This window comes from Gymnodraco acuticeps, unplaced genomic scaffold (assembly GCF_902827175.1).
Source record: "Gymnodraco acuticeps unplaced genomic scaffold, fGymAcu1.1, whole genome shotgun sequence".
NCBI classification, from domain to species: Eukaryota; Metazoa; Chordata; class Actinopteri; order Perciformes; family Bathydraconidae; genus Gymnodraco; species Gymnodraco acuticeps.
Window position 1 is genome coordinate 163,395 of NW_022991632.1, and position 16,144 is coordinate 179,538.

General features: G+C 40.2%; 1 protein-coding gene across 2 annotated transcripts; it reads right to left on the minus strand.

Moving 5' to 3' along the window:
- Positions 1 to 2,191: 2,191 nt before the first annotated feature.
- Positions 2,192 to 15,737, minus strand: cdk4 (cyclin-dependent kinase 4). 2 transcript variants are annotated; one of them, XM_034198388.1, is made up of 9 exons: positions 15,472 to 15,728; positions 12,852 to 12,938; positions 8,709 to 8,942; positions 8,497 to 8,632; positions 8,216 to 8,383; positions 7,450 to 7,559; positions 5,907 to 5,957; positions 5,685 to 5,820; positions 2,942 to 3,031 (listed from the first exon to the last, which is right to left on the minus strand). In XM_034198388.1, the coding sequence occupies exons 3-9, from the start codon at positions 8,924 to 8,926 to the stop codon at positions 2,942 to 2,944; spliced, it is 909 nt and encodes a 302-aa protein (XP_034054279.1). In that variant the 5' UTR covers positions 8,927 to 8,942; positions 12,852 to 12,938; positions 15,472 to 15,728. The 2 variants fall into 2 exon arrangements, with proteins under 2 accessions (XP_034054278.1, XP_034054279.1); XM_034198387.1 differs by lacking the exon at positions 12,852 to 12,938 and having other exon boundaries at positions 2,192 to 3,031; positions 15,472 to 15,737.
- Positions 15,738 to 16,144: the final 407 nt, after the last annotated feature.

The following is a 16,144-nucleotide window of genomic DNA, read 5'->3' on the forward strand; positions in this document are numbered from 1 at the left end:
AAGAAGGATTGTACGAGGTATCCAGTGATGATAGCGAGTCAGAAACATCCTCTCGGCTTTCCTACGAACATGTCGTTTTAGGAACTGAATCTGAATCCGGTTCAGTAAGCGACGATGGTGACAATATTGAGCCAGACGATGGACCATTACGTCCTTATTTGTTCGAGCCCGAGCCCGAGGTGATGGTTCACGGCATGGGCAATGGCGAGGATGACCAGGACCAGGCGCCAGATGATGCACCCCTACGCACAAATAATCTTGACTGGTAGGTCCCTAAGCATAGCTCACGCATCTTAAGATCACCTGTAGCCTTTACAAATATTAATCATTGTTAACCAGTTAAGCCCGAAGGTCCCCCCAGTGGACCCCTCCCACAGTTTTTTTTCTCTCACATGTCTCAGGGCTTCTTAACATTTATGAAACTATTAATGTTTCATACCCTTTTAAAGGTAAGAAACTCCGCTAACTGACAATAAGAACAATTGTTAGCTAGAAAAAACACAAGAGTAATACCAAGCCTTTGAATTAGCATTGAGCGAAACAATGCTAACTAATGCTAACGCTTTTTTTACACACAACACACGGTAGAAATGCCCTTATTAGTTATTACTATCTTAACTGCACAAACAAGATATACGATTTAAAGCTGAGACTCCACAGATTCCACACATGTAATGTCATCACTGTAAGACCTCGAATTCCTGGAGCTATCAGCCAGAAAAGAGAAAGTAAACAACATCCGGTTCCAAAAATATTACAATAATTACGTCTTACCTTTTTTGATTTGTGATCAAAATGTCACCCACTGACGACGAATGGCTGGGTTTCTTGGAAACACATGCGTCGATACGCCATTCTCTGCATTTGCTGTCGCACTACAGCCATACAAAACACATCTATTCACCATAATAAAGGTCGGCTATTCACATGCAAATGCTATTGAATGTCCGCCATTGTTTGTGCCCGTCTTCCTATGCTCTCGTCATCACCCGAAGATTCCCGACGATTCCCGAAGTATTTCGTTTCATTGAGAGGGCGCAGTACAATTGAAAATAAAATGAAACTAGGCGCATGAAATTAAAAAAAATGTGTTTATTATGCTTATTTTTAATAAAAATACATAAGTTAAACCCAAAATTCGCGGATTTCCACTATCCCTTTAATTAACATTGAACTGATCACTCATCTTACTAGCAGCTTTTAAGTTATTAAAGGCCTCAAGTGATACGGTGTATGGATGTTTGTTAATAACCGGGCAATACATGTACTTGCACAACTGTATAGGACGTTCTTTTATATTGTCGAGTATTTCAGTGTTTTGCATAATTTGTCCGATCATTCTTTCTTTGTTAGCGAAATGACTCATTTAAAAGGGAACTGTGTTACTACTCAATGTATTGTGTGGCTTTGGAATTAGCTCTTTTAAGATTGAGAAGAAAACGTGTAGCAATCAGGGCTTGGTTTTGGAAATTTCACATTTACACACATTCAAATGAATCCTGAAGTTTGAAAGATGTGGGCACTCAGCAGGCAGGAAGGGGGCTTACGAAAAGAACACGAGCAGCATAGAGTGAAGTGAATGATGCACTTTCTTTGTGCTTAAAGGTGGGGTAGGTAATTTCGGAGAAACCAGCTGGAGTGCGCTAGAATTTGAAAATACACAGCCGGAAGAAATCTGCTACGCGCACATGACTAATGAGGGCACGAGATAAGTTTGTGCACAGATGGAAGGCTGACAGGCAGGTAGGCCATCCAGTTATTTTAGCCGGCTAAAATGATTGGTCGTGCTTTTTACAGTATTACGGCTTCCACAGATGAAATGTTTTTATGGATTTTGTTGTCAAAGCACTTAAGATATTCATTGCCATCGGGATGTTAAGAGCATTCCATGGAATATAACAAAAAGTGTATCTCGAGCAATACTAAATGATGCGGTCACCCCTATGTAAAACGTAACAATTCCCCTCCAAAATAACAACAAAAGAGGAGACACCTGCTGCTTATTTAGACAGCCACATTCATTGACTGTTTATATCATTACATAAAGACAGAAAAAGTGAGGCAGACTTTATTATTTTGTTAGTATTTAAGGTTAGTGTTTTTTCCACACAAAGTATTTCAGTGCTCATAAAATCACATTAATTCTAAAAGAAAACACCATAATGTGTATAATAAAAATACACAAATGAAGTTTGAATGTGATTAAAATATTTTATTATTTGTTTGTGGTTGCAGTGATATGATTGACAAACTGACATAAATGTTTAACATGAAATGAAGTCCAACCCTTCAGTCCTTTGATCAATAAAAGAAAACAACATTTTTAAGGGCAATACCAGTATTTTTGTCTTTCTTGTGCATTTTTATTCTGTGACTATTCTTTCATTTCCCCATGATTTTCAGAAGACGGATGGTTTTACTCTACCTTGAGTAGGACAAATACTAAGACAAACACAGTAAGATCACTAAAGACTGGCTGCTCTGACCCTGAGGTGTCACTCTTGTCAGAGATTGTTCAGCTTTTAATGAGAAAAGATGACATCTCTGCTTCCTTCTGTCTAAGCACTGCACAAAAGTTACAAGAGCAACATTTCAGAGGAGATGACAGACGTGTCTGTGCGCCAGTCCCTGCGGACGAGACTGATACACAAATCAAACATCAAAAACACTGGTTTTGTCCTTGAAGACACGCCATGTTAACATCATTAATTGTGGCGTTGGTAAGCATGCCAGTCATCCTTAAGTTCACTCCTCTTCTTTTTTTATTCCACTTCTCAGGCTTTAATCCTGTTTTGATGTAGCAGTAAATAAAAAATATATCCCAAAGCATAACCCAGACGTCTTGAAAGGCAATGCAAGGAATATTTAAAACTCCTTTATGGTTGGGCCAGGTCTAAGCTTATACACTGTTACCTCTCTCTGCGCGGTTCACTGCATCATTTCAAGTCAATGTCTCCTCGTCCTGGAAATATGCATCTTCTAGGGCATTCAGCGCGGATATTCGCTTCAAGGGGTCAAAGGTCAGCATTTTCTGTGGAAGAAACAATCATAGTAGTTTAGATCTCCGGGTTTTAAAAAGGATTAGTTTTTCATTTTCTGCCGCCAGGCGTCTGAAAATCAAAACAATGACATGGAGTTTGTTGGCATTGTAAAGTTGCATGAGGTCATGAGAGTTGTTGTCTTCACCACCCATGTCATCTTTGTAGTGAGCTTTTCCATCCAGTTTATCATCACTGAGGGTTTTCTTTACCGCCACAGCGGTCTCCTCTTCTCCAAAACAAATGGACCCATTGATTGAAATGGGTATAAGCGGATCAAACTGTTTTATGTTGAAAATCTGAGATTCTCTGTCGTTGCTTGTCTGCCACTAACGCTAGCTCAGCTTGCTTCTCTGATTGGAATTCAGACTTTCAATGACTAATAATAATTGTTCAGGTTAAAATATATAGTAAAAAATAAAAGCTGCTGTTAAGTGTATTGTTAAAAACGTGGCTTTAAAGTAGGTAGAAAGTGAGAATGCCATCTTCTAGCAGAGAATTGTTTCATAACATTACGTTACCTTGATTAGTATAAAAGATTTCTCTAGGTCAGAAAATAGCTTTAAGTTAACAACTCACAAGCACAATCACTCACTTTTATAAGTCTAGTCGTTTTTAGGCATCTTAAATGCAGAAATGTTACATTTTATAACTTTAAAAAGCATCAGTTGGAGGAGGCTGTCCCCCCTCTCTGTTTAGAATAGAATAGGGAGGGATGAAACCCTCTTTAATGGTCACACATGCAGAGCACACAGCACACAGTGAAATGTGTTCTCTGCTTTTAACCCATCCTAGTACCAGGAGTCTAGTACTAGGAGCAGTGGGCAGCTATTGTACAGCGCCCGGGGAGCATCGGGAGTGAGGGGGGAAGGGGGATGTCCGGTGCCTTGCTCAAGGGCACCACGGCAGGGCAGGAGGTGACCTCCAAGTAGCAGTCCACACTCCAGGTCTGGTCGGGGACTTGAACCGGCGACCCTACGGCTCACAGTCCAAGCCCCTACTGACTGAGCCACTGCTCATGTCTGAGTTCAGCATGAAGACTTGATATGTGGGTCTGTCTCCGTCCAATAAACCTCACTAACACACACTGTACATCTCATCTATTAACTACATTTAAATCAAAGATTAGAGACGATACGCGGTTCACATAGGGTTATGAGCCACATTACCATCTGCCCAGGACCAGTTGCCAGGCAACCAGTGGAAAGTACAAGAAGTTACTGGCCTCTTTTTTTTTACTTTGCACTTTAACATATTGTTTCTACATCATACAAAGAAGCATAATTAAATACAAAGTCAAATGTAATCTGAGAAAAACAACATTTACTGCAACATTATCTTTTAGTGATTTCTGGAGTTTTCCTGTAGTTTGTTATATAGGTTTTCCGTGCATGTTAAAGGACTGCAAAGGCTTAAATCAATCAAAGTTCCCCCAGAGGGAGTTTCTCTCCCACACTCCCGCCCCCCCTGCCTCATTTGGACTCCTTTGTTTACTTCAGGAACATAGTGACATCACTATGTGACACCCACGCCTCTATTGGCTAGCGCTCCAACACATTGTAAGTGATAGGCTAAAAGGCGGGACATCTCTAAGCCATGGATGTATAATAAGAACTGGATACAGCGTCGGAGGCAGGGTCTCGTTCTTTCCTATGAGAGCTGCTCATTGGCGCATGAGGACAAAATGGTCCAACTTTTGAGAGAGCGAAACGTCACAGATTACCCGTCATGCCTGGCTGTCAGAGCAGAAGAACCCGTATGTGCGCTCACAGAGCATGCGTCCCTTAAGCCCCGCCCCCGGAGCTCCCACTCTCGGCTCAGTAGAATGAATGGAGAGGAAATTAATCTAGATTCGGCTTTTAGCGCATTTTACAACTTTAAGGACTGAATGATTATAATAAGGGGTATAAAATAGTTCATACTGGGTAGTTTATTTAGTTTAAAAAAAAGTATCCGCTGATTTACAGACGTTTCTTTCCCATGTTAGTCAATGGGAAAAAGTCTTTCTGGGCCCGGTGACATCACGGACTGATACGGAAATTGTAGTACCGCCGTTTGGACACAACGAAAATGTTCATCAGAGTCCGGCGCACTTCCTGGGGGCTTGCTCTAAGCGGCTGATCAATCACAACGATAGCCGGCCAGCTAACCAATCAGAGCGGACTCTGGATCCAGGATGATAAGAGGACATGAGAAAAATAAAAACCTTTTTGAAAATGTAAATATGTAAACATGTCACAGTAGAAGCAAAAACACCTCATATAAAAAATAAACCTGAACATGAGCGTCATAGGGCCTCTTTATGATCTGTTGGTAAAATCACTAATAATCAATTAGAACAATTGTGATCTTAGGTTTTTAATTTTACTAGCAGTGAAAAGTAGTGTGCAGAAAGAGTACTTTTCTTTCAAAGAGAAGTTCTGTAAGTCACGCTCTCTCCAGAGTTTAACCAGCTGGTTAAGTAACACTAGTCACAAGAAGTTCTTGTGGCAGATGATGAACATCAGCAGACTATGAGCAAAGACAAATATTCCGGAGCCTGCCTGAGGTTATGGATCTGTTGCCGTCTTGTTTTCAACTGTACACAGCTGAAAATAAATAGTTTACAAGACAGGATGGACCAACCTTTTAATTTTTAAATCTTACCAGCAATAGTTGCGCCCCCAGCTCATTTATCTCTGGAACAAAGTCAGTGATCGGGCGTGGTAAGAGTGAGGGGAAGTGTTTCCTTGAGAGTGAAACATCAGTCGGCCACTCGTCCTCTGATGGCAAGCCAATAACTCTGAAATTACATTATATATTTAATTAAACACGTACAATATGAGGCATCTAGTCAGGTAAATGTGATGTTAACTATTTGAAACTCACTGAAGAATTTTCCCAAGTTGGTCCACTTCTGATTCTCCACAGAACAAAGGTCTAGCAGACAGAGAGTTTGAACCACAGTGAAAACATTGAAGCACTCTTATTAGTTCACATGCTTTTGCTATTCCCATTTGTGCAGGAAGGCAAACAGGAACATGATGTTCTTTAAACACAGATTGCAAAAAGAATAATGATGTTACTGTTTGTATACATTTGCAACATCTTACCCCAATCAATTTGTTCAGGACAATATGATTGTATCATTATTTCATCACCATCTTTCACAGGAAAAATATTTGAAGCATGAATCTCTTTCTGAAGATGACTGCTTTCTAAATGCAATGTGTCATTTGTACCACTAGAGGGAGCTGCTGTGGGTGTACTGTACTCTATTTCTGATAGATTTTCTGATTTGAGAGAGAAATTGCAAACTACATTAATATGCTTTAGTCACATGGTGATTTTTGCTTGCAGAAACTGTTTGTATGTGTTGAAGCACGACTGGAAGACGTCAGTGGATGAGCATGCCTGACACTGATGACACTTGTTTGATTATGATTTGTAGACTTGGTTGACAAAAGGGCAAGCATAGAATTAAATACGTGTATGTGCAGTTACATAATGAATGTGGCAGCTGTTTTCACCAATTCACTTCCCGACAGTCTGACATCCAGCCCAGATTTCCCCGGAGCCGTAGATAACCTCATAATGTGATCTATTTACAGATCAAATCTAAACCCTGCTCCACAAACTCATCAGGGCAGCTCTGACACAGACACATAGATGCGTGTTTTGAATCTCCAGACAGAGTATACCTACTAACGTCAATCTCAAGCGTGAAAGCTGGAGCATACCTCTGGCATGATGATCAATATGATATTACATACTATTGTTTTAGAATGTTTGGAAGTATGAAAAATAAAAGCTACATTAAATTAGCCTTTATAGGGAATGTTGCCCAGATTCGTTTTTTAACAACATAATAAGGGAACCAATGTATTTCAATGTTTTGTACATTGTCCATTTGCTGACCTCTACATAAGGCTGAACAAGACTTCAATGATTATGCAAAGCCTCAATCTTTCCTAACTTTGTAACGTAGTATTAGGGGGGAAAGAACATTGCCAGTGAACATTATACAAGCAAAGTAGTAGTGTCAAAATGAATCAGTAATATTAAAATGTATTTTGTGGGAGACCTTTTTCCATTTTTTATTTTAGAGGTTCAAATGATCTATCCTCAGGCTAGCTCATCCGAGAAACGACAGCTGACTTTGTAAGCACAAACCTTTACCTTCAGGATATGTAATCGAATCTCTGCTGCTCTGTAACTTAATCAAATCTCCACCAAAAGTCGTATGCGCTGCTCTCTTCGCCCCAGGACTCTCTTCTTATCAAATTACAGCCAAATGTTTTCATGCTACTTCTTTTAGATATAGATTTTTTCAAACCTGCATTTAAACACTGACACAGGCATATTGATCATAACAAACGTAAACATACATATTAAAAAGGCTTGTCTTCTTTAAGTTATTCTGCTGACTCACTTGCGTCTGAACATCTCAGCAAAGATGCAGCCGGTGCTCCAGATGTCCACAGGTGTGGCGTAACTGGACTGCAGCAGAACCTCGGGGGGGCGGTACCACAGTGTCACCACCTGGGACACACACACACAGAGTCTTTTAAATGTACTGTTTACGCATGTTTTAGCTGCAATAATTACTCAAAAATGTTCCCTACATTGAGCTCCTACCAGGTGGACACATCCTTAATTTATTATGAATATGAAGTTACAAACTGGACTTTGTGTTTGGTGTCAATTACTTAATGTTAGCATGCAAACAGGAAAAGTAAACCAAGAAAGTAAAAGTTAAATAGTACCTGCTGAAAAGGACCATGTAAGCATTGTCATTGTAAATAATTAGCATGTTGAAGTTAACTTTTAGTTTAAGTGCTGCCTCATAGACTCTAGCATGGCTGAAGACTCTTAGACTTGTTCAAAGTGTTTCTTAAATGTGAGTTCAACGAAGCTCAAACCAAGACCAGACAGACCAAACATTACATGTATGCTATTTTGATTGGTAGTTCGACTAGTAAGCCAACATGGAAAAGACTTATTGTGTCTGGTAAACTCATGGTTAAGGGTTTAACGGCAGACTGTCACATGTTAGACACTGACAATGAAGTATTTTAAAGCAACTAAGATGAATGGAAGCCAGCAGTTGCCCAAATGGTAAAATAAAATAAACAGTAATATGTTGGAAATGCATACACAAGACATAAAACAATGGTATGGTCCAGGTGAGTTCTTACCACAGGAGTGAGGGCCATGTGGCAGCTGTAGATCCTGGCCAGTCCGAAGTCAGCCAGCTTCACCTGGCCCTGGCTGGTTACCAGAATATTCTCTGGTTTCAGGTCTCTGTGCATCACACGGTTAGAGTGAAGGAATGCAAGACCGCACATCAACTGCCTCATCAGGTCCTGCAGAAACACATACAGGAATATTTTGACCAGCACTACATTTCAACAGAACCTGCTTTAAAAGATAGTTAAAAGACCCTTAAAAAAAAGGAAGATACTGCTTCAGTTCTCACTTGAATGCACCCGGGGGCTAACCCTGCATCTGGGGCTCTCTCCAGGTACGTCTTGAGGTCTTGGTCCACATGTTCAAACACCAGAGTGACTTTAGTCTCCTGGTCCGACCTCTGGGTGGCACACACATCCATCAGCCTGTCATCAGAATACAACTTGTGTGAGAGGTGTTCACAGTGAACTGTAGCCAACAACACTTTTATAATCTTCTTACCTGACTACATTTGGGTGGTCAAACTGCTCCAGCCTTTTCAGCAGAGCCACCTCTCTGACGGTGGAGATTGGGAGGCCATTTTGGTCTGTCTGTACCCGCACGCTCTTCAGAGCCACAAACTGCCCGCTCTCTGTATCTCTGGCCTTGTAGACCGTCCCGTAAGCCCCGCCTCCGATCTCTGCCACGGGTTCATACTGGAGACTGGTGCCGTGAGCCATCGCCAAGATCAACTGACTAGGTATGAGACAAAAGGTATGACAGATCAGATGCAAAAAGTATAAATGACATTATTGCGATAATTAGATAATGAAAGTAATCACATATAGACACCCTGAAAATATACAGTATAAACTTAGTATGCCTTTTTAACTTTGAAATGTTAATAACAATTTTAACATTGAAGAAGTTCAAATCCGAGTGTGTGAACAACTCTCCCTAAAAAAAAAACTAGGAAGCAGTGTATGTCAAATATCACACCAATATGTAGCAGGAGCTATTTTTCCTGAAAGTACTGGAAATAAAGCAGGGACTAAATGGGAAACCTTATACACATATATTTAGAATGTAAATATTACGCTCTACAAAAGGGGACATTTTAGTCATTCCATTAGTTATCACTGTTGTTTCAGGGTGTCCACCAGTGTGTAGTGAGCAGAGCTGTGTACAGCGGAGGCATGCTGTACGAAAACAACCTGCTGAATGTGCAAGGGAGCGGAGTAGGCCTTTTGGGTTGTGTGCTGAATGTGCAACATAAGCAACTATTGTTGACTGAAAAACTGCTTAAAGAAAAAATATCTTAAAAATAAATGTCTATTCCAGAAATACAAATCAAGGTACAGTAATCCTCTCTGATGAAATCTGATGTTGGTATAAAGCAGCGCTGCTCACTGATTTACCACATTACCTTGGACAACAATATGACATGTGATGATAACATTAAGTCTCTATGAGTCTGATGGGAATCAAAACAATAAAGCAGAGGACTGTAAAACCAAATCAATGAGCAGAAAGCTCTGTAGAGATGAGGGAAATGTGTCATACTTATTCACAGAACATTCTTTTGACCTGTTGCTGATTTAAAAACATTGATTCATGCAGCTTTGACTTAGAGGTGAGGAGGGCTTGATTCACACAGGGGTTGCACATATATATAATATGTTTTCAAGCTTTCTGGCAGCAGGAGTCAAATAAGCGTTTTATCTAAAAGAGCACTCCAGGTACTTTGGGTGCAGAGTGCTGAAAAGTGTGACATCTTTTTTGATGTATCCAAAGAGCAATTTATCAGTGCTCTTCTAGAGGACAAGTACCTGACCTCCGGAAAAAAGTCGAATGACGCACTGATGGGGAGGCGTGTGGTGCAGTGGGATTGTGCGTTGGTGTTCGGATCAGGGGGTCACAGGTTCAAGCCCCACTGCAGTCAGTATGTCGTTGTGTCCCTGGGCAAGACACTTCACCCCTAAGTGCTCCTGTGGGGATTGCCCACAGTATTGAGTATGTAAGTCGCTTTGGATAAAAGCATCTAACAAGTGACATGTAATGTAATGATGGGATTCTGCTTTAAAGCAAAAACACATGACGCAAGACTGTTGCGCTCCACTCTGCCAGCACAGGAAGCACCTTCAACCACCCAGCCTGAAAAAGCATAACTTTCCCCTTCACCACCAAGTCCATCCATCCGCACACAACCACAGAGCCCCACCCCACTCCTTCCTTTTCTTTGTTCAAGCCTCGACCCACAGTGTACCCCTTCCACCTACTTAACAATGACGCCTGTCACCTTCATACTGTACTGTACGTCCCGTTTAATGGCCCAGGTCACCCTCTGCTGTTTTTATTGCTTTCTACTACAGTTCTTGGGATCAGGAGGTGTGGTACTAAGGTCAAAATGTTAGGGCTCATTATTCTAAGGAAAGAGTAGAGCAGCATCATTATAATATTCTTCACCCTGACCTTCCTCTCAGGTAAAGCTGCACAAATAGGCCAAAATGATAAACAGGATTATATTACGATATTTTTGTATTTATAAAAAAAAATGTTGCCCTCTCAAATTACAATAAACAAAGCACTGCTTTACCCTTTGATGTTTTCCTTCTGAATCTAAAAATAGCCCTTAAAATACGTTTTTTTTCTCCCTCTGTATTCAGTTTTTGTTTTGCCCTTTTGCTCTCTGTTGTTTATTAGTCTCAACACAAGATTATGTGTGAGCAGAACGCATATTACAGTAAATCCTATTTAGTTTATAGTAGTATTTGAAAATGGTGATTAAGACCCCGGCCACACGAGGACGAAAACGGCTAAACGCATAGGATTAACGCAAACGCAAACAAGCTTCCGTCCACACGCAATAGTTATCCGGATAGTGTCTGCCCACACGAGACCGCTCCGTTTAGCTCCAACCGCTGGAGAAGCTGCAGTACATATGCAGGAGCCTGTACGTGGCGCTGTAACTTCCTCCACAAAAGCAGCGAAGAAGCATGGTTGTCATGGTTGCCCTTCTGTTTATTCTCCGCGGTGGGGGCCGAGGGAACCAGGCAGTTTTTCGCCAGTCAACGTGTATTAAAGTTTAAATCTTCCGACAAAATTATAAAAGTGCCGGTCAAAGGTCTTCTTTGTTATTTATTGAGCTTTAAAACAAATGAATAACGACTCTATATAATATAATAATAAAATACACGGAGCCTCTCTTTTTCCTCCCTCTCTTCGGACGGAGCGCCAGTGTCTGTTTCATGCAGCAGCTGATCCAGTAATGAGTGACCCGGCCGACAGTAAAAATAAACATATTTATAACTAGTTTAGGTAGTTTGAGAGGTAATAAATAAAATAGCTAAGGGTGATGATCTGACTTGAAGTGTGTGTTTTACTCCGTTCACCGCCGCATCACAGCGGGAGGAGCTGCAGGTGAGCAGAGCTGCGTGTCTCCGTCCTGTCAGATTAGACTTCACTCGCGTTTATGTCCATATCGAGAGAAAGATAAATAATCTGAATTCAGTGTGCAGTTTACTTTGACGCGGGGGTGAGCAGCAGAGGTGGGGAGAGGCGGGGCTATTGCCTCATCATTATCAGAAAATGTTCGTATAGGGCGCACACACGGAGCCGTTGGACCCCCCAGAGCGTTGCGTATGCCGTTCTATCCACCTTGGGACCCGTTATCGTTTCCTCAGTCGTTTAGTGCCGTATTCGGTCGTCCTCGTGTGGCCGAATGGTCTATATGACACTAAACAGTAACGCAAACGGCCGTTTTCGTCCTCGTGTGGCCGGGGCATAAGATTAAAATGTGATCAATTGTGGAGCACTACTCTTACTCCCATCACATTAGGCAAATTGGCATTCCTTACTGCTTATTGACTTTCTGTAAACACTTTTTTTTTCTTAATATGAATGGTAACAATATGAATAAAAAAGTGAGGGCGGTAAAAGTTTCAGTGTCATGCTGTGTCAGACATCAAATATGAGCACACAGGGGATTTGTTAGGGCGGATAAAGTGCGAAAAAAAGTGAAGTACAGCTGTAGTTAAAATTGTTTCTGCAGGGCAGAGTGAGAAAAGACAGCAACAAAAGAAGAAGAAACACAATCCACTGAAAGCCGAACACTTCAACAAGGAATTCATTCTCTTCCGTTGTAAACCAGTCCCTTCATTTTCCAAAGCTGGCTCTGCAAAATGTATTATTAATAGCTGTAAAAAAAACATTGCCAGCATGAGACAGCATGTTTGGCGAGTTAATGTTTACACGGTTGCTTCACGAGCCTGGAGAAAAGAAACAGAGAAATGCAGAGTTTCAGCTTAATGTAGAAATGCTGTACATGTGCTTCTTTGTGGGCACATTACAAAATAAATCTACATTTTCTTCCTTTTGGATCTTTATCAAAATCCTACCCTAGCTGAGCTCATTTATTCTACAAACCATGTATTACCCAACAGGTAGATATAGGGTTAATTATATATATGAATATTTATTCTAGTGCCACAATGGTGCTTATAACTCAATATAAATCATATACTGGTGGAAGTGAACATGATGTTGTCCAACAAAGAGCTTAAACCTAGTATAGCCAATGTGCTTGTAGATTCAGATGCTAAACCACAATTGTTGAAGTGGCCAATATAAACTATTAATAAGAGGAAGAGATGTTGCATCACGCACGTTGAACACACCACGTTTTTTCCTCTAATGCAAAGACAGTTGGGTAAGAGTGTCTGCGGGCAGGAACCTGCCTGCCTTCCTGTGCATCTGCAAGAAATATAAATACCTGTCAAAGTTATTGATATCAGGACTGAATTAGGAAAAATACACAGCATATAAATGTACTTCTAATTCAGTTGAATTAGCAATTTAAATATGGTTCAAATTATTTAGTAATGCAGCATTTATATAATATAAAATGTGCAATGATTAAGGACAACTGGCCAAAATGCTTAACAACATTTTTTGAGCAACACATTTGTATAATTAATGCACACTGCCTGCCTTAATTAAACAATTAAAACCAGAAATGTATTGTGATCAAGTGGTTACAGGCAAACACAATACATTTTGCACAGAATGACCAACTGAACAAAAATGGACACTTTGAGAGAAGGATTTAACAAATAATTTCACATTTAGTTATTGTTTCTTCTTTGTAATAAAAGCTTCCCCAATTTGAATACATGTACTAGTACAATTGGGTCCCATTCCCATTACTACTTAGTATGATGTTACTTAAAAATCATTTAATTGTTATTGTGGTTGCTGAATGAAGGTGATGACGGTGCAACACTACAGTTTCATTCAGAAATCCCCTAGCTATCGCATATTGTTCATATTACGAGCAAACAGAGTGTAACAGATGTTGAATGCCTAAATAAAGCTGTTTTGCAGACTTCCTGTGTTGAGGTATTACTCTGAGACAGTAAAATAACTAAACACCAAAGCTAGAAAATAAATGTTTACCAGTTAAAAGTTAAATACAGAGATATATATACCCAATATTGAAAGGAATATTGGATACAAATTGTGATTATTCAAAAATATTTACACAATGAGACATTAGTATGAAAAAGTGAGAACAGGCTGGTTCAGAAGTTCACATGATTCTACTATGATGTAGTCTTTGAAACCAGGGAAACACAAAACTATTGATAATCAATATCTAGTCTTGAAGATATTTATATCAGAATACTGCCCAGCCCTGGTCAATACTGCCATTTTGATGTGTGAGTCATGCAGTGTCCATAATGAATACCCAGGCTCTGTGAGGTCTAAATGCCAAGCATCCTCTTGACTACAGGATGTGTTCAGGCTGTACATTAGGGTGACCAGACGTCCCCGTTTTCCGGGGACACTCCCCGTTTGTATTGGCCTGTCCCCGGTTGAAACTGTCCCCGGAAATGTCCCCATTTTTTAATACGTTAAAAACACATAGCAAGGTGAAATAAAACGTTTCATGTCAGGAAACACTGGGTAAACAGACTGTGGTCAAGCCAGCCCCCACTTCGGAAAACACACTCAAGCCAGCCCGCACGTTGTATTGCGGTGCGCGAATATGCATTACAGTAGAGGCCTGTAAAAACTGCCTTCAAAATAAAAGCGTTTACTCGGTCAATAACAAATATACCTAAAGAACACACCAAACATATTCATATACTGGAGCTTAAATTAAGAAATATGTACTATATAATGTAATCAATAATAATTCAAAACAAACTACGTATAACTACCACATTATAACTGAGTGAATGTAAAATGTAAGTATACAGTTATGAAGACATATCTGACATTTCCACTGGGTGACTAATTTCAATTGATGTTGACACCATCTCACAACACTCCTAAAATAACATTACTTTCTGAAGCACAATTTTAAATGTATGCGGTTTAAAAATCTCAAATTAGATCTATTGTCCATCTATATTTTGATTATTATTTAATGGAAACTGTCCATAATCAAAGAGTCATTTGAAGTCAATAAAATACTTATTTCACTTCAGGGTGATAGCAGGAGACCCCATCTAGTCAATCAGAGAAAATCAGGACAATCTGATGTAGAATTTCAAAATAAAATACCTATGAAGTCTCATATATGAGCTATCGTCCTTCTGTTTGTATCCAACAGTTAAAATGTTCAAATTACATTGAACCAGATTTGTCCCCCTTTTTTCTTTAACAGTGAAGAAAATTGGATATGTTAATGATATATTGACCGCAAAACTCAATGTCCCCGGTTTTAATTTTGAAAATCTGGTCACCTTACTGTACATGGCTTGTCACCCTAAAAACATTTCCTCCTCAGTGACAGAACAGCAGAGGAAATTTAATAGAGAGGACAGATTTTACAGCTGGAAGGGTCGCTGCTGTCTCACAACAATGACGCCTAAAGCAGCAGCTATCGACCACCAGAAGAGCCTGTCAGTATATACAAATCGTCAACTCTAACCATATGTCATTAATGTACTTAATCCAGCCGGACATTGGGACCAGTGGGTGGAGGCCGAAACAGGCCAGCACAGACGGAAAGCCCTCCGTCCCGACACGTGGTGCCCCTCCATAGCTCTCCTTTGTTAATTAAACAGCATTAAAAAGTGGAGCAACAACAGGCCACACGGACTTTTCCCCCTCCTCACCTACATGTTCACTGACGTGGCGGAGGAAGACAGTAAAAAGTACATACAGCAGAGACAGATCACCGTCAGCAACTTGCATTTCCACATTTGTGCCATATTACAGAAAATGTCACACACATGAATCACACTCTTGTAAACGATAGTTCAGATACTTCACATACCTCGGCGCGGTCTTTTCTGCGGCAGGTAGGCTTTAGTTTAGCTTTATGAGGAGGACATGCTCACTGTTGTGCCACGTATAACTCCTCCAGAAGCGGGTCAGCAGGTCGGGTCCGGGTGGAGGGTTACAGCTCCAGCGGTGGGTCCGATGTGCTGAGGCCAATCAACAGATTAAGATTTCGGCCTCCACTGTTTTCCCTTCCAGTCTGCTGCACTCTTTTTTGGGGTTGTCTCTTCCTGTTGCTTCTGGCAACTCTTCAGGAGGCGGAGCTAAAAATCTTCACCGCATGTCATGTACAAGACCTTAAAGCTCTGCTGTGCCTTATAAAGTTACAAATATCATACAATGTATACTGAAGATTAATTCTATATTAGTGTTGTTAAATGCATATCTTTAAAGATCATGTTGCTGTTTCATTTCCGATTCTAACAATAGGCCAACATCAGACACGCCTTTTTCTTTAGCCTTCCACAAATAGTATTAGGGAATACAATGGGTAAAATATAAATAAAATGTCTTACGAGAAAAAAAGTACGAAATATATAAGCACAACATCCTGAAGATGAAGAAAATATATTCAAAAGATTGTATGCCAACAATAAAATAAAATATGCTAATCACAGGAATTATATACAGAAGGAGAAACTCCACAATACATAAACTGCAGTAGTTTG